Source organism: Ascidiella aspersa, chromosome 2, assembly GCF_963924565.1.
Source record: "Ascidiella aspersa chromosome 2, kaAscAspe10.2, whole genome shotgun sequence".
NCBI classification, from domain to species: Eukaryota; Metazoa; Chordata; class Ascidiacea; order Phlebobranchia; family Ascidiidae; genus Ascidiella; species Ascidiella aspersa.
Window position 1 is genome coordinate 9990470 of NC_139448.1, and position 25791 is coordinate 10016260.

The following is a 25791-nucleotide window of genomic DNA, read 5'->3' on the forward strand; positions in this document are numbered from 1 at the left end:
CCACAGCGAAAATAATATTTGGGTTAGGGTGCGGGTTTGGGTTTGGGTGAGTCAAGTATTATTCTTTTAATACTACTTGATATACCTTTACTCTAACTCGCACCCTAACCGAATAATGGTAGCAATATAAACATGTAAACTCCCAGACGAAAATGTCTTAGGATTCTAGACGAGTGCCTAAATTTGTGCTCCCATATTTATTTCAAAGGTAGGATTCTAGAATCTAGATCAACGCCTAGTTTTTGTTTTCGTTTAGATTTCCGAAAATTTTACATCTTTTTTGGACTATGGTAGGCCTACAACACTTAAGGAAGTTATTGTTAAATTTGATCTAAGTTTTACAATGTACTTTTAATCTAATTGTTTGTATTGTTTTATATAGGCTTTAGGCATTGCTGTGATTGGCAGTGTTCCGCATTTCATGCTGATGAGTTATTTAGGATTAACCACTGCACAATGTTCGCCGAGCAAACGTCATGCCAAAACCCGCATTCAGTGGATCATGGGGGAACATGAAAAACAAGATCTCTATGACGATCTTGGAATTATCGGAGAAATATCCTCTCCAGAAGCAACAAGCAACAAAAACTTTTCCGACTGGAAGAACACTTTCAGGGGAAAAGACTGTTGCTTGTTGGAAAACTGCAAACAGGTCAACTTTGAAACACCGTCTGGCACATCAATATGCAACGACATCAAGCAAAAGCGGGCACTGACGAGAATGCAGCGCAAACGCTCCAGAAAACATCCGACTGCTGGAGAAATTTCGTTGAGTGCCAAGCAAGTCCGAATGGATGTCAACAACAACACATCAACACGCTTTGTCTGTGAAAGTGAAAAAGGTGACTTGTATACCGTATGTCTAACACATATGTTTTATGGCGTAGTTTAACCGAAAAATTTAGTTTCCAATTGCTTCTAACGTATCTACCTTGATGGGTTAATCAATTGATGTATAAATGATTTTCCAGGTCCTATTGGGATTTATTGTTAAATAAATTCCTAACTATTTACTGTTCATTCAGATGATTGTCTCATCAATGCTCTTCCTGATGAAATATTCCTAAAGATATTTGGCTACTGTAATTCAGACACCAGAGTTTTGTGTAGTAGAGTCTGCTGGAGATGGCATAATGTTGCGTAAGTTTGTTTCATCCATGTAGAATTTTCGATAATAAAATATGTTTTGCATTTTATTTGCTTTGATTATTAAGGAATGCTAAATCTGCTAGATAAACGCTATTAAAAAAAAACTGTAAACTATTTTTTATTTATTTTCATTTTAGCTATTGATTAAATATTCTACTTGTTATAGCAATACAAAATATATATTTGTATGTATATGTTTTACATTGTGGCAATTTAAATGGTTTTAGAAATGACAAGTGCCTTTGGCAGCAAGTTTCACTATCCAAAAAGTCAACCGATCTTACTCATCTACAAAGGCTATTAAGACGTGGGGTCCAGGTCATGTGTCTGAACTGCGCTGATATTTCACAGAATGTCTTCGCAGATCGATCAAACACTTCATTTTCATCACTTGATGACAGTGGCTTGTTTTCTTTAAGGTGGGTAACTATGGGATTTTTATTTTGTTGGTGTTAATAGACTGCTGGGTTAAAAAAAAAATATATATATATATATTATAGTCCACTTTTAAGGTTTACATTGTGCCACCTTAGGTTTTGAACTTGCTACTGCACAACACATACAGACTCCAGTTTAATGAACTGACTCTGTTGAGTCTCAATTTCAAATAAACATTCCTGGTGTACAATAACAAAGTTGCTTTTTTACTTCTAGCCCGTGCAGAGGTCCATTTTCAAGGTCTTATCACTATTCTGTGCACTCCATTGACTTGACCAATGCCAACGTTTCTCCAAACTTGCTTTGTCTGATCTTGATGAGGTGCAGCATGTTGAGAAACTTAAGTTTGGAAGGACTGACAATCAGTCACAATGTTTTAGGGTATGATAATTTTTTATTTTACTATTTTTATCTAAGTAATAGATCTACAATCATTTTTTACTAAAGATACTCAAAATAGCTTCATACTAGTAACCTATATATAAAACTACTAAAATAGGTAATCCAAACTAGTCAATATTTTTGCTTCTATATATTATCACTTAAGTTGTGCTCTCTATACTAACCTCTGGTCATATAAATCACTGTACATTGCTCTTATAGGCAAATCAGTCCTAATTGTTTTGCAGATGTCTGACTAACTGTCCTTTGCTGCAACGTCTGAATGTTTGTTTGTGTCATGACCTGACCTCAAGTGGAATGGTAGAGCTCCTACGCACATGTGTCAATCTAAATGAATTGAACCTGGCCTGGACCAACTTGAGTCAATGCGACCCAACTGAGGTCGGTCACTATTACTAACACGTCTTTTACCAAAATTTAAATAGTTTATGAAATGGGATTCCATTTTAATCAATTGCCAAAAATTTTCTTGGAATAAAACATTTAAAGAATAGATTTACCGTAGAACATGGCTTATTTAAAATAAAATATAACACAACAGCTATCCAAAAAACCGCAAGTCTAAATTAACCATAGCTATTGCTGTATACCTGCTAGCAGAATGCATAACATATCTTGGTACGAACAAAACTATTTTAATAAGGGTGTCCTTAGCCCGAACACATGTTTAGATTCCTGTGTTACTATTATAGCCGACTTTTTACAATTCCCTTTTTTAATTAATAACACGTTAAAAAACATTGCACGATTTGGCCCAAAATGAAATAAATAAAACTACCAATCTGTAAATACCTAATCATTTATTGGCAATATTATATACTAAAAAACTTGCTAAAGAATTGGAATGACTTCAATAATAAGATATTGACCCTCAAGCTAACTCCATAATAACAATCGTTGTCAGATATTCGCGGAGCTACCGACCGGCCTAAAGTCTCTCAACATCTCCGGTTTTCGGGACACGCTTCGAGACGAGCACGTCATCTCGCTGACCGAGCGCTGCCCAGTTCTTCACGAGCTGGACGCCAGTGACTCGAACCTGTTGACCGGCACCACTGTGGACGCACTGGTCGGTCGTCTGCCCGCCACCCTACGGGCCGTCAACCTAAGTCGCTGCTACTCAATCGACCCCAATTGCTACTTGTAAGTTTACAACCGTGAAAAAAGATTTACAGCAGGGTTTCCTAAACTTTTAGCCCCGTCCTATCTTGTCATCATTTATTTTAGAAACCGTCTATCCGAATAACCAACTAACTAACACCGTATAATAAAATATTTTATAGGCACAAAGCCCGTGTGCTTTGGTTGAAACTTCGAGTATAGAATGATCTGCATTATACAGCCAGGGTTTACAGATTAATATGAGCAGCGCACATACAGTGCTAAGTGGCTTTGAAACTGTAAAATGGTGTCATTCAGATCATTTTATTCAGTGTTTTGCGCACCCTTGCTAACCATTCATTCCTGCTAACCATTCATTTCCCAAGTTTGGGAATTCCATTTTTTTCGTTTGCTGGCTGCCCACTTTATCTTAGTCTTAATTTAAACGGTAAAAACAAAAAAGTCTTAGCTTTATTCGTTTTCGGGTATAAGTCAATAAGCGACCAAACTCAAACAGAGTGGTATGCTTCCAATTTCTTGCAATCCAATCCTTGTCAAATGATTTCAGTTGGTCGTATGTTATTCCTTTACAACGGGATCGACCTTTGCAATTTCTGAATTGGCTGATCCCAGTTACATACTGATCCCTGGTACATACAAATCAGTGTGTATAGTTTGAAGCAATTGGGTTTGGCGTTTTGAGCAGTTGTCACTTTGGAGTTTACCAGACGAAAAATATGTTTAAACAACAATCTTGTGACTTTTAAAAGTCCAAGTTTTTGCCCGAAGTAAAGCGATGGGAACCGAAGGAGATAATTACGTTAAGTTTACGAAATACTTTCCAGGCGATTTTCACGCTTGCACCATCTGCGCTACTTGGACGTCTTTGGCGTGATGGACGACACCTCGATCGGGACACTGGCTTCTGCTTTGCCTCGCGTGCGCGTCTGCTTGCGGCCCTTCAGCGCCATCGCCCGGCCAGCTCCGAGCGCGCTTTACGGCACTAGGCGGCGCACTGTTTGGGGATACTACGTCGTGTAAACTGTGGTAGATTATTGTCTATATATAGTAAGTAATATAGTATGGAATATAACCAGAAATTATCACTGTAATGAAATCAGGTTTGTAAAATGCAATGTAGTCACTATATAGTATACGTTTAGCATATTGGCAACTCTAATTTATGTCCTATTTTTTATTGTTTTTTTACTTGCGTTAGCTTCATTGTTCAAGCTTTTTTAGTTGTTTAGTATTCTTAGGTTAGTTTGCTTCGATTTGCGTTCTACGCAGGCAGACGACACACTGTGCACTGTATATAGACAAACATACGCCTATTTATCGGTTGATTTTAGTATTTAAAAAAACGTTTTTATTTTGAAAGAAATTCTTGCGTTCTTCGCGTTTCGGAACTTCGTGTACATAGAGCAGAGATTTTAAGAAATTCCGTCGTTGTTGCGAATTTTGTTCTCTTTTATTTTTTGATTGGCGTTCCTCGGTTTCCACTGTTTCGTGAGTTTATTTTCGAATACAAAACGTTCTTTTGCAATTTGTTTCCTCCGCTATATGTGAGCAATGCGTGGGATTGTGCGCGGGCTGTCAGACCACGCATTTACGGCGTAGGGCCAAATTGGCATACTTAAGAATAGCCTTCCAAGATGGCGCACAAAGGTGCTCATGCTTTGTCGTGTTTTCTTAGTCTATGTCCTATATTAACTCGGTTTCGCAATAGAAACGTAGAGGTATAAGCCAGATTTCCATGCACGCCGTGGTGTGAAGGCTACACGGCGCGTGGGCGGTCGTTTCCTTTCTGTCTGACGCTAATGCTGCCTATGCGTTTAGTTGCCTTCCTATAAAAAACGGTCACTTAGTCTTTTGGATTGTACACCTGCAAGTAGTTGAAGCTGCTGTTGTTATTCTACCAGTTAAGGCGTGAATTGTTTGGTATGGATTCGAACCGCGTAAAAGCAGGCTTACTAGCTTGCCTCTTCCTGTTTTTTGCTTCCTGCCGTGCCGAAACGACCCCGTACCAAACCACTGTGTACGTTACCGGCGCCGTAGATCGGAGCAACGGAACGGAAACCGGGGCTGGTGTTTCAGTTACAGAAAGCCGGACTGACTCAACTACCACTTCTAAGGAAGAAACCAGTAACAGCACAGTCGCTGGAGTAGAAATCACGTCTAAGACAGATGTGACCACTCAGGCAGCCAGCACTGCCCGTCAGGCGTCTGTCACAGCAAAAATCCCCACAGAGATGGGCGAGGCCAGTAGCCAGTCGCTGCAGTCTACAGACCAAAACGCTGCAAGCTCAAAGTCGACTGACACGACCAGACACCCTGCTGTCACAATAGGAACAACCGCCGGTAACGCTTGCTTTTTCAACTGGGTCGCTCCAGGCCCGACTTGCTACATAACATACGGCGGCGCAGGCCTCCTGGTCATCATCCTGCTAGTAGCGATATGCTTGCTGGCGGCGCGTCTCAGTAAGCTCGCTCGCAGGCTGCGCTCCCTTGAAATCAGCGAGCACAATGGCGTTGTAGAGTTAAAGGAATTGAAGAAAGATGCCCAGTCGCCGGCTACCTCGCCCGTTCGCTATGACACAGTGGCTCCCGATACTGACTTGGAGGAGGCGCGCTCGATTGAGGACTCGTTTGACCACTCGCTCGACTACGGCGCCTCGTCGCCAGAAGCACAACTGGAGACCAACATGGCTAGCTTCCGACCGCCTGGCGAGGAGTGGCCCGCGCCTTTGGAGGAACCAGACGATCAAGACCAAGTAGACGGCATCCCGCCGCCGCCTGTCTTCGCCGTGTCCGCCTCTTTCGAGCCTCCTGCTCCCGTGGAAGAGGTGGAGTCTGCGGAAGCGGTTGAACACGGAGAGGAGGAGGAGTTCGCCCTCTCGCCACAGCAGAACCACGAGCTGGACGACATGTTCAGCAACTTCATGGAGCTGGCAAACGCCGACAACTTAGATCAGCCTGATGACTTTCCGGTCCCGCCGCCTCCAGACCAGTGAGCGAGAATTATTGCGAAGCTTAGAAATCAACAATTAAAAGTTAGAAAAAGGGCGCTATGAAGATATACTTAAAATAAGCATTAGTTTTTTGCTGTTTCAAGCGCCGTTTTCCCACTTTTTTGCTGATGATTTCGGACTAATTGTAGTTTCCTGTCAAGTTCAATGTCGACTTAAAACCAATGAAGTAAAAAAACACTTCAATGCTTAGAACAATAACAACGTTTAGACATTACACTTTTAGTATCTTTCCAAAACTTTTTCTGTGATTATTACGGGCTTTGGTGTTTTCCGTTGCTCACTACAGTAGTAAGTTGTTTGTTTGGTCATTGGAAGAACCTTGATTATTCGACGAAAACAAAGATATGCATATTTGCTACGATGCCAACACAAAGATACGACTCTTGGCTCAAGTGGCGCTTTTTACAGAGTTTTTTTAACAGTCATTTGAACAGCAATCTTTGCCAACAACTATTTGCGGTCGTTTTTTTTGCACAAGTCATAATGATACGTTCGTGATACCAACGCATGTTAAATTATTCCAATTTCCATCTTAAATTCGTGTACTGTAGATTTACTTTCCTTTTAGGTCGAGGAACGTTGTTCCGTTTTGTATAGTATTTAAACCTTGTTGAATTGTTTTTACGCCAATCACATTATATCCAACGTGAAAAAACAGTTTGGTTATTGGAAATATTACATGAAGTTTATTAGCCAAGACGATTAGCCATAGGTACAAATGAAAATTATATTTTAAATTGTCTAAACGCCCTAGTTTTAATCTAGATTTTCAAAATTAAATAAAGTGATAGATAGCTGAATTTCGGCCAGCATGTAACGCGGACAAAACGAGTGTACTTTAGCCTACATGAACTGGGCAGATCGAAATGCCTATAGTTTCCTTTAGATATTTTGATAAAGCTACGAGCCCGGAAACCCTCTTTATACTGTTATTGACACAGAACAGGATGGCCCTTCTGTTTGTCGCATTAATGCTGTGATACAAACTGGAGGGGATATAGGACAACTTAAACGGTGTGAATGTGATATTAGCACTGCACCTATTTCTTAGCCGCAACATTTTTACTAGTATTAAAATAGAAAACACTTGTGGAGAATGTACTTGATCCTCTTTTATGTGCTGTTCGGTATGAACTTTTACCACAATTAAGGCATCAAACACACAAAATGCACATTTGTGTTTATTATTGGGAACAAACAGGTTGTACCAGCAAAGTAAAATAGCAATGTTAAACCCCACTGTGATTGCAACAAAAATGGCCGAGCACGAAATCCGTATCACATCCAAATAAAATGCATAGCAGAAAAGGCAGTATTGGTGTAATTGACAAACTGTCGTTCGAACACAAGGTAACGAACTATAACGCACATTATGTTATGTGTATTAACTGTCAAGTTAAATGGAGGACATAACCCAGGACGCCATAAAACTTAGAAAATGGGATCGTACATTGGACTTTGTTGTATTTAAAAAACAAAATTCAACTAAAAGTTATAAAATAGGAAAAAAAACATTGCTGCACCTGATTAAAACAGAGTGCTTATTTGAAACGCGTAGAGCAAGCAGATGTTTAAAGTTAAATGCTCCTTACACGCTTTTCAAAAAGGTATTTAACATAAATATTAACACTGAACGACTGCGGCTAATCTCCGTTATCTCAAAGGCGAACAAAGGTAAATTTAACGTCTCATCGAGTTGATAAGGGTATTGGAACCAGTGGCGTAGCCAGCCTAAAATTTTTGTTGGGGGGCCAAAAAGTTTGAACTTTTTGTTTAGCTTTTGTCATTAAATTTACCGCCGTAACGATCACAATAACAATGTTAGCAAACCGTTTCGAGCAGCAACTGACTGAGTGTTAACGCAATACTCCATTTCCAAGAAAACCATTCAAACAGCAAAATCTGACTTTTAAGTAGTAAAACTACATTAATGTATAGCAAATGTAATATTAACTACATCGTTTGTGACGTAACAGTGCATGCCAATTGAAGGTGTGGCATGCCTGTGATCGACTGTTGTGGTACTGCTCACAAATGCTAAAAAAACAAAGTATTAAGAGTAAAATATTTATAATTTTTTTGGGGGGGGCCTTGGCCCCTCAGGCCCTCCCCTGGCTACGCCTATGATTGGAACATGTAAATAGTAAAAACGTCAGATGACAAGGTAAGTCCGTAATGACAACATAAATTGAGTGTGTAAGTAAACAACCCATAGGCGCCAAACGTGGGTGTGCAGAGCGTTTAACGACGCCCTGGAAATTGACCAAGTTACATGCGAGAAAATAATAAAGATAAGGCAAAACACAATTTAAGTTCATTAACATTGTGCATTACTTTCCTGAATTAAAAACGTAGGAAAGTATCATGCGAAAGTGTTAGTTCGCACCTAGAAATATATAAACCGAAGAAATTACAGGACCGATTTACGCTTTAGTAAAGAACAAGTTGTTCTGACGAAAGTATAAGAGACACAACGCATTGTTCCAATGATAATATGCGGAAGCCCAAATTCGGTTTCAAAGAGCTGTCACGCTTTTTTTTGTTCGGCATCTGTAACAACCTCTGTTAAAACAGTAGAATTAATAAAACACAGCACAAGAAAAAGGCCAAATTTTCCATAAAATCCCAAAGAGGCATTGTAAAAAAAAACTAACATCGTTCTTGTAGACCGGGATTGTACTTTCGTCGCCACATGTCACGCGTAGCCAAAGCTAACATGTTCGGAAAATTTCGGAAAACTTCGGAAAGGTTCGCGTCTCATCGCTCGTACGCGAGGATTGGTCCGAGCCAGGTCTCCGCCTCTTCACTTGATATTCCCTTGCGTTGAGCGTAATCTTCCACCTGAAAGCGGTAATAAAATAGTTTTGGTGTTTTCCTTTGAGCGGCCAAGCGCATTGGTCGTAGAACTTAAAGGAAACACGGTCACGTAAATTGAAAAGCCATTTTGAAATATGAATGTCAAAAATGCGATACGTTGTCAATGTGAAAATAACACAGGTTCCCGTGAACTTGTAACAAACCGATCCAACATATTTAGACATAGGAATATTATGAAAACGTAAAAGTTGAAAGGCAAAACAACTAAATATTTAGTAAAAGCTACCGTTATTTTTTGTTTCAACTTGCTCATTACTTTAAGAATGTCCGACTAAAATTATATCGGAGACATTAGTGTTGGTGCCTTTCCAAATACAGATGGTATCTGTCTCAGCCTTTGATTGAAAGTAACTCTTTATTCATTTTTTTTTTGAAATGATAAGTTACGAATCGAAGGCAACTAAGTAGTTTAAGGCTAAAGCCAATTATTTCTTGATAACGACCATATAGTTATCCAATTAGACAACCGTGCCCTTCTTCCAAAGTATTGCCAATCGATATACGAATACAATGCAATCATTAATTATATAAGGTAAAAAATACTAACGCGAATTTGATGTTTCAGGTTATGAGAGCAAAACTTTCTTGAGTATTTAGTCACAAAACCCTTCTTAAGACTTCAAACCATGGCAAAAAACACCCAAACGTCTTACCTGGTCGCGATCTATCTTTCCAACGGCGAAGTAGGTGGACTGGGGATGGGCGAAGTAAAGGCCGCTCACGGAGGCGGCCGGCCTCATGGCCAGCGATTCGGTCAACTCGACGCCGATGGCCTCCCTGGCCCGCATCAGGCGCCACATGGTTCGCTTCTCGGTATGGTCAGGCTGGCTGGGGTAGCCCGGGGCCGGACGAATGCCCTGGAGGCAAAACGCAATAGTGTGTATTTTTGTTAATGTGCTTACTTGGATTTGCAAAGTTGGGCCGCAAACATTTTTTAATTCTTTGTTCGTTCATAGTATAAAATAGTGGTGCTCAATTGGGGTGCTGCGGCGCCCTGATGTATCATTTCTAATGCCCAACGGTGCCGATAGGTATTTGGGAATTTTAAAGAATCTTATTTTTGCTCAATCGGAAAGCTTCGTGCTACAACTATTGTGTACGATGAAAAACCATTATTTTAAAATGACATTTTCCTACTTGTTTTAAGTTGCATGTGTTGTTCCAGTTCCATTTATAGTTACATTTCAGTAAACCACTGAACGAAAATTCTAGTCGGGGTGCCGGAAATCTATTTGTTATTTTTGAGGGGTACCGTTAGCCATAAAAGGATGAGAATCACTGATATAAATTTATGTCAGCAGTTGTCCACGGTGCGTTGAATATAATCGCAAAATTGTTAATGGCTTTAACACATGTGATATCAGCGTTAAAGGCAAAATTCCTCGCTCCTAAACGAAAGCGTTGAAATTAAAATCTGTTAACGTTAATTTTTTACGCTTCTTAGCTGCCGACGGCTTTTTTAAGGTTGGGACTCAAAATTGCGCGTTTTTTCACATTTGAGGAAAAAATATTTTTAATAGTCTGGCATCTAAAAGCTTTAACAATAAAAATCCAAATTGTTAAACTAAAACCCGACGCAATGAACAGATAAGCTTTGTATATATACTGCTGTAGCATGGGTTTTATGTACCAAGGAGCAGACATCGCACATTATATCAGCCAACAGTTATAAATTTATAATGAATGTCAAGCAATCTAGCTGGTATTTCTGTTCTAGTTGAAGCTATTACTTCGGTAGGAGTATTTTCCCATAAAAATAATTTAAGCGAAATTCAACTAGCGGTCTTGCATATAAAGCGGTCAACCACAAAATACATACTTTTGGCTTAAAATTTAGCCTGGGGAATAAGATAACTACAGCAAAATTCGTTTACCTTTGCATAAGAGTATACATTAGGATTAGATAAACGATACAAATGGGACAACAGTTATATAAACCTGATCTCACCTGGTACTTTATTCTGTGCAAGTCACCGGCGCTCATGTCTTCCCCGGTAGAGTATGGCCACAAGGTGGTTCGAACCTTCTCGTGCAAGCATTCGGCAAACGCCTGAAACAAATGCGGACATTTTAAGATCGGTTGGCAACATTTTTTACAGATACACGGCACAAACGTTAAATCCTAAGCTGGATTTGTTTAACTGGCGTTTTAACTGGTGTAACTTAGCTGTCAAAAGTTATGGCACATTCGAGTCATTCAGTTAAAAAATATATTTTAAAAATATCTAAAAACTGAACCATTTTAGCAGTTAGTATTTATTTGCTTCGCATTCAACAACTTTTATCTTGTATATAGAATATTTTATCGGTTGTAAATGATCTCGGAAAGAAAAAATCACTTTTCCACGCAATATTCTGGCCACATCAGCACGCCTTTTACGTTGGCGAACATACAGCTCTCGTTATTTTTCCAAACCATTAAAAACAACTATCAAAACTACCGCTCAGTTGACGTGACATTTCTATAACTCCTGTCTATATAAATAAACATCATCAGGGCGAAAAATTAAAAATCCTGTTTAAAGTCAAAACGCCAAAATACACCTGACAATGACTATACAGATTAGTTTGCACCCAAAGTTGAAAAATTTACAAACATGGTTAAAGCTAAGCCCTTTTACCAACCCAAAACCCACAATAAACTGGATTCTCTTTCTCGTACCTCGGCCAGTCGGTCGGCCAGCGCTTTGACCATGATACTGTTGTAGTCGTCCATCTCGTCAACAAACTTCTGACTGAGCTGCTCGGCGCCGAAGCAGGAGACGGCGAACATCCCTATGTAGTCGAGCTTGCCGGTTTGCTTGGGCGCTACGAAGTCGGACAGGCAGTAGTAGGGCTCGTTCGATTCCGCTTCCTTCTCGGCCTGTTTGTAAGGGTGTTTTTGTCGTGTGAGAATAAGGGGCGATTTTGTCGTGTGAAAATGCGAGATGGGATATATTGTGATTTCTCCCCTTGATTTCATAGCGGTCGGCAAATTTAATGCAAACGATAAGAAAACCTTAAATGCGACTTTGTGCACAAAATAGGTGTACCAGAGTCTAGACTAGTGAAAATACAGATTTACGGGAGAGTTTCCCTCTAAAAATATTGTCGGAAAAACGCCATATATTCCTAATTTAGTTTTAAACCTGTTGGTGATCAAACCCTAAAGTTTATTTCAACAAAATACAAGATACTATCTTTTGCCATAAGTCAGCTTAAAATGTAGTATTGGCCTTCCAAATGTCGATTGTTTAATATCGTGATTTTGATTGAAAATTATTAGGAATTTATTGTATCGTCTTAAAGATTCATCCTTCGTTGTATTTTTCAGAATATTTTTTGCATCTTACTTGTTGCATTACACGAAATTGAACAGAATGTGCGTGCGTTTGCATAAACGTGTGTCTTGCTCATCTTATTTACGCCGTTTATTGTGTCGTGTTTAACTTTAATTGATTGCACGCAAAAAATAGTTACCGCGGAATTGTTATAACACACAAGTTTGCCAAGCGGCATCGATTCTAAAAAGTTAAAATAAACAATTCCCTAAATCACACACCTGTTGCCTGAGCCCGTACAGCACTTCGACCGGTTGCGCAAGCGATGACGTCACATCCGGTGCGTACACGTGCATGTCGTCACCGGAAGCGTTGCAGGGGAAGAAGGCGACCTCTCCCTCCATCTTGAACCACTGGAACTCGATGATCTGAGCCAGCATCTGCTCCGCGTCGCCGAACAATCTCCGCGCTTCCTCGCCTGAGGTCAAAGTAAAACGGGGTCAAAGTTTATTATGAGTGTCAAAGTTTAACGAGGTCTAAGTTTGTTATGAGTGTCGAAGTTTTACAGGCTTAGAGCGTTTTGGGGAACCGCTCAATCAAAACATATTATTACACGAATGATTAACAGTTTTTTTACTCTTTTCCTTTCTTTCTTACGATTCACGTAGAGGACCTAAAGATGAATTACTTTTCAGTCACTTAACTGAAAGATGATAAAAGCTCGTATCGAAACGTTTTAATCAAGATGATGTCGATCTACTCGATTGGCAATTCATTATCAAGCCACATTAGAGATCGTGCATAGTGTATTGTTACATCCACTTTCAAAAACCTCGACACAACCTCAATGGACAAGTCAACAAGTTCCAGGTAAACGCCTCTGCCTTACACTTACCGACAGTTGCGTCGTTAAAGATCTTGGGGTAACCCCGGTTCGGGTATTTCCCGCGCAGCTGCCAGACGTCGAAGAAAGGCTTCCAGTCGATGTAGGGGATCAGCTTCTCGATGTTGTAGTCGTGGTACTCGCGCGTGCCGAGAAACGTCGGTGGTACGACGTCGCTGTTCTGCCAGTCGATTTGCAAAGCTATAGACGATGAAAAAAAAATATGAACAGGGAAGTACTTGAAACTTTCAAAGTGCGAAGCTAGACTAAAAGAAGACTTAGATATAGCTTACAAAACACACATAAAAAAGGCCAGTTTTGTTATAAGTCTTCTCAACAAAAGCGCTTTCTGATTCAAAAGTATTAGAATGCACAGTGTACGTTAAGTCGTTTTCCACTAATATTGAGTTTAGTCTATTGGCTTAAAAATTATGGTATCAAAAGTTCGCTGATTGAAAAAGGGAAACTTATGCCATATATTAAATAAGAAATAGACACAATGGTAGTTAGGGTAAGTCGTTTGCTTCGGAAGCTTAAGACCTATTTAAGTTATATCACTCTTCCGCAGAAAAGACTAAAATAAAGGGAAAGAAGAACAATTTTCTGGACTTGCGTCACTGCAACACTGGCGCGAAGCCTGTTCTGACCAAATACGAGGCCTATACAAATTTCATCTAGCCTCTAGGGCAGTGGATCCCAAACTTTTTTGGCTCGCGCCACACTAAAAATATCTTAAATATTTCGCGGCACACTTTTAACAGAACAACAATAGAGTAACTTTACAATCGCCCTTAACACACGAAAAACCATATGTAAATGTCTCAATATTATCAATTTGTAACGGGTAGTGCGTATTCAAGTCTAAAATACTTGCCTATTGTGTAGTGCGTATTCAAGTCTAAAATACTTGCCTATTGGTAATACAAATACTCTTTTGTCGGAAATTACGAACGTTTCGCGGCACACTAGGCAATCTCTCGAGGCACAGTAGCAGCGGCACACAGTTTGGGAATCACTGCTCTAGGGCCTATGTGAAATCAGTTCGTTTGAAAACAAGGAAAGCACAATTCTTTAACTTAAATCATTGCAACACTAACGCAATTAACCGACCTTTCTTCCTGCACTTGTCCAGGGTGAGGTATCTCCGATCCTGGAGGCTCTCGTAGTGATCCTGCCTCACCTCCTCGTATTCCTCCTCAACCTCGTCCACAAAATCCTGCTTCGTGTCTGAGTTGAGTAGGTTGGAGCACTTGGCGAGGAAAAAGTATAATTTAAGTAAGTGCTAGGCTCAGACGGCTTTTGGTAAACGTATTCAATGTCGTGAAAAAAAATTAGCAAAAATTAAAAAATCTTTGCCTTTTGTTGAGACTATTTTATTGAAATTATAGGTTAAATGCAGGAACGATTTACTTGTATATAACACAAATGTATATTAGCAAGCATGCTTGTTTTACAGTTTGCACACGACAGGTTAAAAACGTTCTTTCGACCCAAAAACAAGGTCCAGTCGACAAATTGGAAATAATCCAAAATTGCGAATAAATTGGTGTTTTTGTTTAAATTTTCCAAGAACACCAGTCTTAGGAAATTTAACTATCAAATTTAATTTTTTTAACAAAAAAACATACTTCACCGCAGCCATCGTGGGTTTTTGTAATCATGAAATTAGGTAAAGGCAAAAACAATAGTAACGTTGACCCAAACAATTGCACCGATTCATGAGCTAAGGGCTTACCACAACAACGCTCTTGGAGGCGTCCAAAACGTGAATGGTTGGCTGGCTGTAGCGCGGTGAAATCTTGACTGCTGTGTGTGCCCTCGACGTCGTAGCACCGCCGATTAGAAGGGGGAGTTTCAGGCCTAAGAAGTAAAAATTGTTGATTCAAATGAAACATGCGCTAGTGTGTATGTCGTTAATTGGCCGGTGATTTACAGATGTGATTTCTGTTGTGTATACTTTATTCAGTATCGTGTTTCAACCGTACCTCCGACCATTATTTTAAAATGCCGCTCAACTTTGATCAATAGTAATTTACTGTTTCAGTGTTTTGTGTGACGTTGTACACTTAACGTGCTTTACGAGAGATATTAATCCCAAATACGAGTGTTTATCAATTTACATAAAAAATTTACCAGACAAGCGAAATTCGTCTACAAATATTAAAACGGCAGGGATATGTTTAAAACAGAAGTCTCCAAGCCGCAACAAAGTAAATCAGTAACTTCTGAAAAAAACGACAACCCCCAAAACAAAGCAAACCATGGTGTAGCGAAAAATAAGCAAAAAAAATTAATTTAAAACTCGCTAAAAAAAAAGAAAAAAATACACTCTTGCCGTTTCGAAAAAATATACATTTACCATCTAAAACATCCATGAAAATAAATATTCACATATCGCAAAAATCATCATAAAATTAATCCTCACCTATCCGTTCCATCTCCTTGGCCACGTGGATCATCTCGTCGAGCGAGGGGGTGATAAGACCCGAGAGTCCCACGATGTCGGCCTTCTCCTCGATGGCGGCGCGAAGTATCCGCTCGCACGGGGTCATGACCCCGAGGTCAACGACCCTGTAGTTGTTGCAGCCGAGCACGACTGCCACTATGTTCTTGCCGATGTCGTGCACGTCGCCCTTGACTGTAGCGATTACTACGGTGCCGCTGTACGGGCTCTGTGGTGACGAACAGGGGATGCACAAATTAGGTTGGGCTGATACGTTACGGAGCTTGAGTTTCTTTTGACCTTTTTGGCTTTGCAATTCAATATCGAGCAACATAAATTAAATACACAATAGAGGGTGTAAGCTATATTAAAAGTTTTCAGCTGTTATAAGAAGTTTGTTCGAGGTATTGCCTGAAGAGCTCAATTGCGGCGTATAGGGAAATAATTTAAGTTTGAATTTGTTACAAAAAAAAACCTGACAACAACTTTTATTATATCGTTCTGACTCAAAACGAAAAAAGATTGAAATTGTACTTTTGGAGACTTCTACTTCAAAAACAGGAAACAAAACCTAGACAAGATATCAAGGCCAAAGTACATTTGAAGGCAGCACGTATTAAATAATCTATTCAGAAGGCAGGGAGAATAGTTTTTTATCCTGGTTTCGGGGATTCGCTCGTTTAATGGCAGAAAAGCAAGTGACTCACGGTCTCGTCGGTGCTTATTCCGAGCGCGGCCATCTTCTTTAGGTTTTCCGCCTTTTCTTTTTCCAGGAACGGTATAAGGTAACCGACAGCCTTCTTCATAACTCGAGCCGATTTGATGACCTAAAGAAAAAAAAAGTGATAGAGATTAAACAGATGTAACATTGTAACTAACTGTTCAATGCGGTTTGCCAATAATAAGGGAAAATTGTTGAACACAGAGAACACAATAGCTTGTTGTTCTTTGCTAAAATCAATTTGTGTATTCGTTATTCGGATAGAAAAAAAGAAAATTTTGAAGTAATAAAAAATTGTGCAATATTGTTTGCTTCGTGCATTTAAATTTTGCGAAACTATCCGTATTTTTGCAAATATATCCGCAATGCTGAAAAAGGGCATCTACATGTCGCGGGCCGTGACTAACAAACGACACACGTTACTAATAGTCCGAAACACATCATTACATTTTACAAATGCTGTCTCAGTTCTTCACTTTAGGTAAAACGTCCCAACAAAACAAGTGTTTTTTTCCAACCTGAAAAAAGAACAACTTTCCAGTTTGCCCAAACCTACACATTACGCTGTCTCAAGTTCACCTATACTTGAAGTTGAGACGCCTTTACGAAAGTTTCAACACGTACCTGAGGAAGGAACATCTTCCCGGCGCCGAAGAGATCTCCGACCACGCTCATCCCTTTCATGAGCGGACCCTCTATGACGTGCAAAGTCTTCGGGTACTTACCCACGTCGGATCGGCACAACTCGGTGTCTTCGACCACGTACTTGTCGATGCCCTGTTCGAGTTGTGTCGTGAAAAAAACTGCATTATTAGGTTGTAAAACTAAGATATGCGAATACGTTTCTATTATTCACACTTTCGAAGCAGCAAAGTTTCGCATAAAATTAGCATACCATAATTAAATATATGACCCACTTGTGAATTTTGTAAGGATTAAGGCCGTGTTTGTGACCCCCGCGACGAAGGTTCGCCATCCCTGATTTAGGTAAACTAACGCAAGTGAAAGCGTAACTCTTATGTAATTAGTTATGCACAACTAAATCATAAATAATGGTTTATTTTAAAACCAGGTGGAACGCAGCGAAATAGAAAAAAGGAAAAAAAAAACAACTCCAACCTTTATCAAAGAATGAGAGAGCCGTTCCTCCACAGGCCAGGAGCGCCACTCCTCGCTCTCCACCGCCTTCTTGGCGCCCTTTCCCGCCGTCTGCGCGAACACCAGCAGCTTCTCTGTGGCCTCCGGGTCCAGGTTCCACACGATGTCCTCGCACAGTCGCAGCAGTTTGGCGTCGATGTCGTCGTACACTGGCAGGTTGCCGGCGTTCACGATGCCCATGTCCATGCCGGCTGCGTAAAGTCAATTTACTTGGTTAAACGTTAAAAAAATGGTTTTAACTTCAGTATTTTTACTGGTCAATCATAAAAGGAACGTATAGATACAATGCCGTGTTGTCGATTGTAGGGAATGTATGCGACGCTACTGAACCGGCGTTGATAAGATGGCAGGGCGATGGCCAAAAAACGACTATGGTTGTAATCTCAAAATTGAAGGCATGCCAGTCGTTTCTAGTCATTATAGGCCGTCTTACTTTAGCCAGGCTGACAGGGGCCAAACGGCGTTGATTCGAAGAGCTGTTTTTTTTCAAATAAACAGTTTGCAAAACTTATACAGGCTACCTATAGTCGGAGTAACTGTGCTGGATACGACGTTTACGAAAGTCACAAAAATAAACATTTTTCATAAAACAACTTGCATCAAAAAAGGCCAAGCTACATTTCCCGCAAAGACAGAAATTTACGTTTTTACTAAAAAGAACTTATATAAAAAAGGCAATTTGAAAATTCCTACAAAAACGTCTGTACGGTAACTTAAAGATTGACTTCCTGAATAAGAGAAACAAAAACCGAACTCCAAGTCCTCTTAGATACGACGTTTTCGAATATCACAGAAACACAATTATTTTCAGCAAAAACAACTTACAGGAAAGAAAACAAATCGACATTTCACGCAAAGACCGCTTTACGCAAACTCAAACATTTTTTGGGTACATTGTCGATACGTATTTTTTTTGACCTATAATTGTGGAATAGAAAAAAAAAACGAACTCTAAGTCCGCTCCATCTACCTTTGATGGCGTGATAGAGGAAGACGGAGTGCATCGCCTCCCGGATGACCTCCATACCGCGGAATGCGAACGAGAGGTTGGAGAGTCCTCCGCTTACTCTGCAACCGGGAAGCTTCTCCTTGATGACGGTGGTGGCCTTGATGAAGTTAACGCCGTACTCGTTGTGCTCTTCCATGCCGGTGCCTGGGTGACGAGAATTAAGGTTTTATTGTAAAGCTCCCAGTTGGTGTAAAATCCAAGAATATTTTTAAACTAATATGAGCGCATATAAGTGTTTCCTTGGAATCGTGTAAAGATTCAGCGCAATCTTGCTTTAAGAATTTTTAAGACAAGCAACCAAAACAAACTGCGATTGTCTTTTGAGTTGCGAGTTGTGAAAAATAAATGGTTTGGCTTTGAAATTCTTTATGTACATATACACAGTACTATATAGATATCTTATAAATTAGATATTTGTATTTTTTTTTCAATACTTAGTGTGCTGTCTTAACTGCACAGGGGTTGCTTTGTAACGTCGTTTTTTTATTAGATTGCTTTTCCACACCAGTGCCGGGGTTACGAGGGTTAGGGTTTAGGTTTTCTAGTACAAGAGTTTAGTTTGGAGGATGTGCACCTTGTCAAGTTTAAGATTTATTTCATTTTAACTTTATCAAATTTGGATCTAACACGTCATCAGCCAAATTCAATATATCTACAGTGCCTTGGTTACGAGGATTAACGTTTAGGTTTTCTTGTAAAAAACTTTATTGAGAAGATGCGCCCATCGATACAAAATGAAATTTGCTACTTTTTTATTTTAATTTTATCAAATTTAGATCTAACTCGTCATCACACAAAATTCAATAAATCTAATTATGTGGCCTAACTGAAGTAAACAATGACATGATTTGAGGATATAGTGGACAATGTGGCATGGTCACGTTAGGCAATATACATAAATAAATCTGTTTAACAATATGTGCTTTATTGACCGACCGATCGTTAGGATGTTTGGGTCGAAAATGATGTTGTTGGGATTGAATCCGACGCGGTCGACCAAGATGTGGTAAGATCGCTCACAGATCGAGAACTTGTCCTCCACAGATGTCGCCTTTAAACAAATAAAAGATCAATAACTATCGAGCTGACGAATTTGGGTTTTTAAATGCGGAAAGTCATTAAATATCAGTTTTCTCGCGTCTGAAACGCTGAAGCTGTTTGCTTTTAGTATTTTTGGTAGTTTATCATTCGCAGCCTTTGTTGATTGACAGCAGAATATTCTAATTCCTGATCAGTTACAGCAGAATATTCTAGCAAAGCTAGCAATTAAGGTCAGACACGTTGAAAGATCTTGAAAGATCTTGAAAGATATAATATATATATTTCACCACTTCAGCAAAGATTTTGTCAGCATATCCTAATTCGAATGCATTTAATAGTGTCTAACCCGAATTGCTAGCTTTGCTAGAATATTCTGCTGTTACTGATCAGGAATAAAGGTCGACATTTATCTTGCAAGGGTCGAAGTGATTTGCAATATCACATATTCAGTGCAACATCTTTGTTAATTAAATTATATTTTTTTAATTTGTACTTCGGTGAGAAATAAGCAGTTATAGCTGTTATCTCTCGTAACCATAAATAAAATATTTACCACGAAAATTAAAAAATTTAAAAAAATCTCACTTGTCCAGTTTCGTCAAATGCCATGACGACGACGGCCGCGCCGAATCTGTTGATCAACTTTGCTTTTTTTATGAAGTCCTCCTCGCCCTCTTTAAGGCTGATGCTGTTTACAATACATTTACCCTGGAAAAGTGCGATTTTTGTTACTTAACTGATTTTTGATACGGGAAACGCTACTTTGGGTAAAACTTTTTAAAACAGATAATGAAGTTGAACAACTAAACCAGGGGTGGGTGGTAATATTTCAGCCTACACGAAACTGAAAAAAAGCTTTCTTGACCCTATACACCAGGGTTGGCCAACCAATCAGATACCAAGAGCCGCATTTGTTACTTGGTTAACCATTAAGAGCCACACCTTAAACACATGAAACGAAATGAATGGGCTATCACCTCATTTCTTCTCAACTCCACAAAGCGATCGCGCGAAGCGCGAAAAAAGTGCCTTTATTTCGTTAAATAGGCAAAATTTTAATTTAGAAGGAGGCGCGACGCATTGAATGAAAAAATACACATTTCTAGAGATGATGACGTATATCAATATTATTTGGGCGTATTGTTTGCGTTTATTTTGTTTCAAAACTGTTACTAAAAATACAATGGACTTGTAAAAAACAGTCGGATTCGAAATCGAAACCGACAATAATGCATAACTTAACCAAAGGAAATCGATAACAAATCATAAGTACAACATGAACGTAAGAGCCGCATATAACTGGGTGAAGAGCCGCGGGTTCCCCACCCCTCGCTATATACCGACTTATTCTAGATAAAGACAAGATAACACCTCGCATGAAATATATCGGCGAAACTTGGATCAAGTTACAACACACAAAATGAACCACAAAGGTTTATAAACAAACTCTGATCTATCAAAATGTTAGGAAAAAAACGTCCGTACCTAAACAGCAACATATTTTCCAACGGCACGCACATATGGATACTAACACTCGCTCCTGTGCAATTGTACATACATAAAAAACACGCGCCTCACCTGTGTGCATTTGAGGCCAGCCAGTATCACGTTGAAGTTGGACGAGTCGATACATAGTGGTACCCGGGCCACGTCGGGTTCGGACGAAATGAGCTTGACGAAACGGGACATTACCGCCTTGCCGTCCAACATTCCCTCGTCCACGTTGATGTCCAGCACCTGGGCGGTAAAATATAACTGAGGGTAGTGTTTCTCAACGTTTTTTGCCGCGTCATAAATACCAAGCGTCTAACAGCGAAGGTTTCGTCCTCTCCACTAGCCTTTTTGTTAGGAAACAAAACTAAGACATTAGCATCACTACTGCAGTCGGTGACCCAATTTTGGGTCGGGAGCAAAGGGTTGAGAAACACCGACTGAGGGGGAAGCGCTAAGAAGAATTAACCTACAAACAAAACAAGTTTCTCCAGGTATTCGATTTTACGATTTAACGAATAGCGCGCAGCAGTAACTTTTGAGTACTGCTCATGCGCCTATGACGTTTTGTCGATTTGTTTTGAGTAAAAAAAGAGGTACTTTCTACCTGAAAAAGTAAACTAGCCCGGAAATAGCAAAAAACAAATTAGTTGTACCGAAATTGCTTTTAGATCGGACAGAGCTGTCGTACTTAAAATTTCAGAAAAACTTTTCAAAACAGTCGTTATATCGGAACACAGTACAATTGGGTTTTCGGATCAGTTGCAATTATGGCAGAACATTCGATAAAAAATACTAACTCGTCCTGACATCAGTGTAATCAGTAGTCGAGAAAAAAAAAACGATAGTTCGCAATAAGGAGGGGAAAATACACTAAGCTTTATGAGAAGAAGGCATCGTTACAAGTGAGGTGGCATCAATAATTGTTCACAAGACGTTAAAAAAAGAAAAATACAAAAAAAAATTATAATATCAATTATAAAATTCTTCGTCGCAGTACCTGGGCGCCCATTTCCACTTGTGTTTTCGCGACACTAAGCGCTTCTTCGAACTTATTCTTTCTGATCAGTCCGGCGAACTTGCGCGATCCGGAGACGTTGCAGCGTTCACCGATGTTGAGGAAGTTGGTGTATTTGCTCACCACCATGGGCTCCAGGCCGCACAGCAGCAGACAGTCCTGGACAGCGGATTAGAGTAAAAAGCTTCGCGTTGGGGTGAATAATTTCGAGAAATAAGTAATCTTCAGTTTTGCTTTTTGTGTAATGGTTGGTCCAGACAAGTTAAAACGAAGATTTTTACTTTACATTAGTCGCCGAACAGTGGGGGCTGAAAATCTGATGGGCCTGTCCAGGGTTTTTTTAAGGTTTGGTTTGGGTGACCGCTAAGTAGTTTTAAGAGCCCGCAAGTGTTTCATTTAAATACCAAAAAGTTGCTAGTCTAAAATTTGGGAAAACAGAAATTTGAACACCTTAAAAAAAACACTGGGCCTATCAAACCTTAGTTATGCTGTTCGTCAAATAGCAGTGTTTAATCATTCGTGGCGCAACTGCGATATACTGCTACAATATATATATATGATTTGATCATTTTGTATTTGTTTGTTTTTTTGAAAAAGAAAATGCAGTTTGATCTGACAAAGCTCAAGCCTGATGAAAAAGCAAACCACAATACGTTTTGTCTAAAAAAAGTCGTTAAACATTAAAAAAAGTATTCCACTTTTAAAACCTTGGCAATGTAAATGTTTATATTAATTAATATTTTTCCAACGAAATTTGACTTTATAGAGGTCTGTTGGTGGTATTCATTTTCCATACATACAGAAACTTGAAAAAAGCAAAGGTTAAAGAGAAGTTGCTTTGTCACCTTGTGTGGGTTGGCAGGTGGTACCCTGGGCTGATATTGCTTCACCTCATCAGCGATGGCTCGAATGTGCTCAGGTGTGGTGCCACAACAGCCGCCCACTATATTCACCAAACCGTCCCTCGCAAATCCCTGATTAAATGTACAAAACATATGCACTTAGAATTGACAGCATTTAAGGGAAAATGAAAAAAGTCCTGGGGATAGGTTCAAGCAAGACTTCAGTTAAACCAAATAGTAAAACATTCAGTTCTATACCCATCATATGGGCAAATCAGATGTCAACAATGTTTATCATCACAAAAATTTAACAATAGAACAATTATTGATAATTCTAAAGATATGGTACACAACAGATTGCATTAAAAAACATGTCCCCAATTATTTCCAACTCTATTTGTTTACAGAACACAATCATAACCAAATACCCCTAAATAGCTTGAAGTCATCTTTGGCGTTTCATCATAACCACCAAAAGTGTTTGGTAGGCCAGCATTTGGATAGCAAATCACAAAAGCGCCGGTGAACATTCCAACTATTTCAATGAATGGCCGCATCTCTTGAGCACCAAGGGCACAGTTCAGGCCCAGGCTGAAAAGTAAGAAAGAATTGAATAGATGCATGATACCACAATGTTCAATTTATGTCAAAAACAAGACAAGTTATAGCGTTTTTTTTTTTGTTTACATGGATGCCAATAACCACAAAAATTAATGGTCAATACCACATAAACTTTACAATTTTACATACCACAGAGGATTTGAGTGCGAAACACTTGTAACAAATGCCTCTCCAGTTTGACCAGAAAGGGTTCTTCCACTTTTGTCAACAACTGTTCCTGATACAAATATAGGCATACCACGGAATCGAGAATAAGAGTCTTGATCAAACACTTCTTCAATTGCAAATAAAGCAGCCTGTAAGGGAGTAAAACTAAAAAGAATAAACCAAACTAGAAAATTTAAATCCTAAAGCTTTGTAGCAGAGTTTACCAATTAGGGTTTCAAGGCATAATACCCCAAGTTAAACATAAAAAGTCTACCTTTGCATTGGCAGTGTCAAATATTGTTTCTACCAGTAAAATGTCAGAACCACCATCCAGCAATCCTCTTATCTGTTCACTGTAGGATTCAACAAGTTCATCAAATGCTGGAAAGATGGTAAACATTGTTTTCAGTTTTACAGTCTTGGGCGGCAACAAATGTAAAAATGATAATAAAGGAAAATTCAGCAGAATACTCTGGTCAAGGTAGCAATTCAGGCCAGACACTATTAAGAGGTCTTATAAGATATATATATATATATATATTTCGCCAGAAAAGGTATTGTCAGTAAATCTTTATTTCATTTGAAATAAGATATACTGACGACGCCTTTGCTGGCGAAATATATATCTTTTAGGATCTTTTAATAGTGTCTGACCTCAATTGCTAGCTTTACCCGAGGGAGTATTCTACTGAACAATCAGAAATTAAGGTCAACATTTATTTTGCAAGGGACAAGGTGATTTCGATTATCACACATTCAGCTCTACATAAAAGAAAATTGAAAGACTTACTTATATTTCTGTAATCTGGCTTTTCAACAGATGGTGAAACTGAAAGGGTTTTGTTGGTGGGTCCGATGCTGCCTGCCACATACCTTTTTACACCTATTCACAACAACATAGTCAATAAATGTAAAATGCAAGAAAAAATTTTGTTAGGGAAGTGCAAAACCAACCTGTGGCGCTCGCCACGTCTGATGCTGCCCTTTTTGCCAGCATCGCTGATTCTTTGTTTAATCTGTACACTATGTGCTCAAGACCATAATCAGCTTGTGCAATACTTGTACCACTAAAAGTGTTTGTTTCAATAAAGTCAGCACCAGCTTCCAAATAATCCTAAAAAATGTAAGAATATAAGGCTCATAAAGATGTGTATCTAAAACCAAAAAAAATATCTAAATGGATAAAAAAAAGTACTAGTAGCAATGTTGGTAAGTCAATTGGCAAACACAAAGCTACTATTAGGGAATTATTCAAAAATTATAGAATTAAGAAATCAGTATAGGACCTTAGGTGATCCAAAATAAAAAGTTTAACAGCCATTAATAAGCTATATCTATATTGTATTAAATGCAGTGAAGTTGGTCAACACGAAACAGAAACAAGGTGCCCAGAAAAATGTTTGATTAGATGAACTCAGTAGATGGTAAGTTTGATAAAAATATATATATACTCACAAAATACGCCTATACTAATGGTTATATGAGAAATACCAAGATTGTAGTAACCAATATTAATTGCTCCCACCTTATGAATGGTGTAGATACTTTCAGGTTGGGTTAATGAGAGAAGGTCGTTGTTTCCCTTGAGTGACTTTGGGTGATCCGCGAACTCCTGACCCCGATAGTCTTCCTCACTGTAGCGCAACATCTGTATCATGGTACCCATTCCTCCATCAAAAACCATTATCCTTTCCTTTAATGTCGCTGTCAGCTCTTCAGTGATAGCTCGTCCATCACCTTATATAAATAAATAATAAGTTGAGTCCAAATACGTCGCTGCACAAAACGAAAAATTAATACAATACAAGGCATTGCTGCACTGTAATCACACATGAAGCAAGCTAAAAAGGGCATTATACGAATTAAGGAGAATCTGAGTAGGCTGACATCTAAAACAGTAAATTCATGTTATATCTACCACAAGACTATTTGTATGTGAATACATACCCTCCATGGCTTGATGGTTCCTTGAAACTAATTCTTCAACTGCTTCGGCCAGCGTTACACAAACAATTGCACGTGAACAACTGGTTCAGACTGCGGGGGTTCCCAGAAGTTACACCGGTTTATAAAGCAAGCAAAATTCGTTCAAGCGCATCAAAATAATGTCACGTGACACCCTTCTTCATACATCAAAATAGAAAAATAACTTTAACTA

At 39.2% G+C, this 25791-nt stretch overlaps 2 protein-coding genes across 2 annotated transcripts; one reads left to right on the forward strand and one right to left on the reverse strand.

Moving 5' to 3' along the window:
* Positions 1-390: 390 nt before the first annotated feature.
* On the forward strand, positions 391-4691 carry LOC146163537 (S-phase kinase-associated protein 2-like). The gene is made up of 7 exons (XM_083382223.1): positions 391-842; positions 1026-1140; positions 1377-1568; positions 1804-1968; positions 2217-2370; positions 2894-3132; positions 3936-4691. Exons 1-7 carry the CDS (start codon positions 422-424, stop codon positions 4129-4131), a joined length of 1482 nt encoding a protein of 493 aa, XP_083238349.1. The 5' UTR covers positions 391-421; the 3' UTR covers positions 4132-4691.
* Positions 4692-7307: 2616 nt separating this feature from the next.
* On the reverse strand, positions 7308-25665 carry LOC146163538 (methionine synthase-like). Its single transcript, XM_083382802.1, has 25 exons — positions 25581-25665; positions 25159-25370; positions 24588-24747; positions 24424-24516; positions 23908-24014; positions 23616-23782; positions 23294-23456; positions 22869-22997; positions 22006-22182; positions 21093-21251; positions 20100-20222; positions 19410-19524; positions 18435-18617; positions 17426-17655; positions 16931-17083; positions 16293-16412; positions 15568-15814; positions 14878-15002; positions 14253-14391; positions 13155-13343; positions 12541-12737; positions 11662-11862; positions 10948-11049; positions 9653-9856; positions 7308-8963 (listed from the first exon to the last, which is right to left on the reverse strand). Exons 1-25 carry the CDS (start codon positions 25585-25587, stop codon positions 8880-8882), a joined length of 3786 nt encoding a protein of 1261 aa, XP_083238928.1. The 5' UTR covers positions 25588-25665; the 3' UTR covers positions 7308-8879.
* Positions 25666-25791: the final 126 nt, after the last annotated feature.

Coding starts and splice junctions, on each gene's coding strand:
- LOC146163537 (XM_083382223.1), top strand. CDS start 422: ATGCTGATGAGTTATTTAGGATTAACCACTGCACAATGTTCGCCGAGC. Junction 1,969..2,216: donor ATCAGTCACAATGTTTTAGG/GTATGATAATTT, acceptor ATTGTTTTGCAG/ATGTCTGACTAACTGTCCTT. Junction 3,133..3,935: donor ATCGACCCCAATTGCTACTT/GTAAGTTTACAA, acceptor AATACTTTCCAG/GCGATTTTCACGCTTGCACC.
- LOC146163538 (XM_083382802.1), bottom strand. Junction 18,618..19,409: donor CCCAAACATCCTAACGATCG/GTCGGTCAATAA, acceptor CTCGTCACCCAG/GCACCGGCATGGAAGAGCAC. Junction 17,084..17,425: donor TCTCTCATTCTTTGATAAAG/GTTGGAGTTGTT, acceptor CAACTCGAACAG/GGCATCGACAAGTACGTGGT.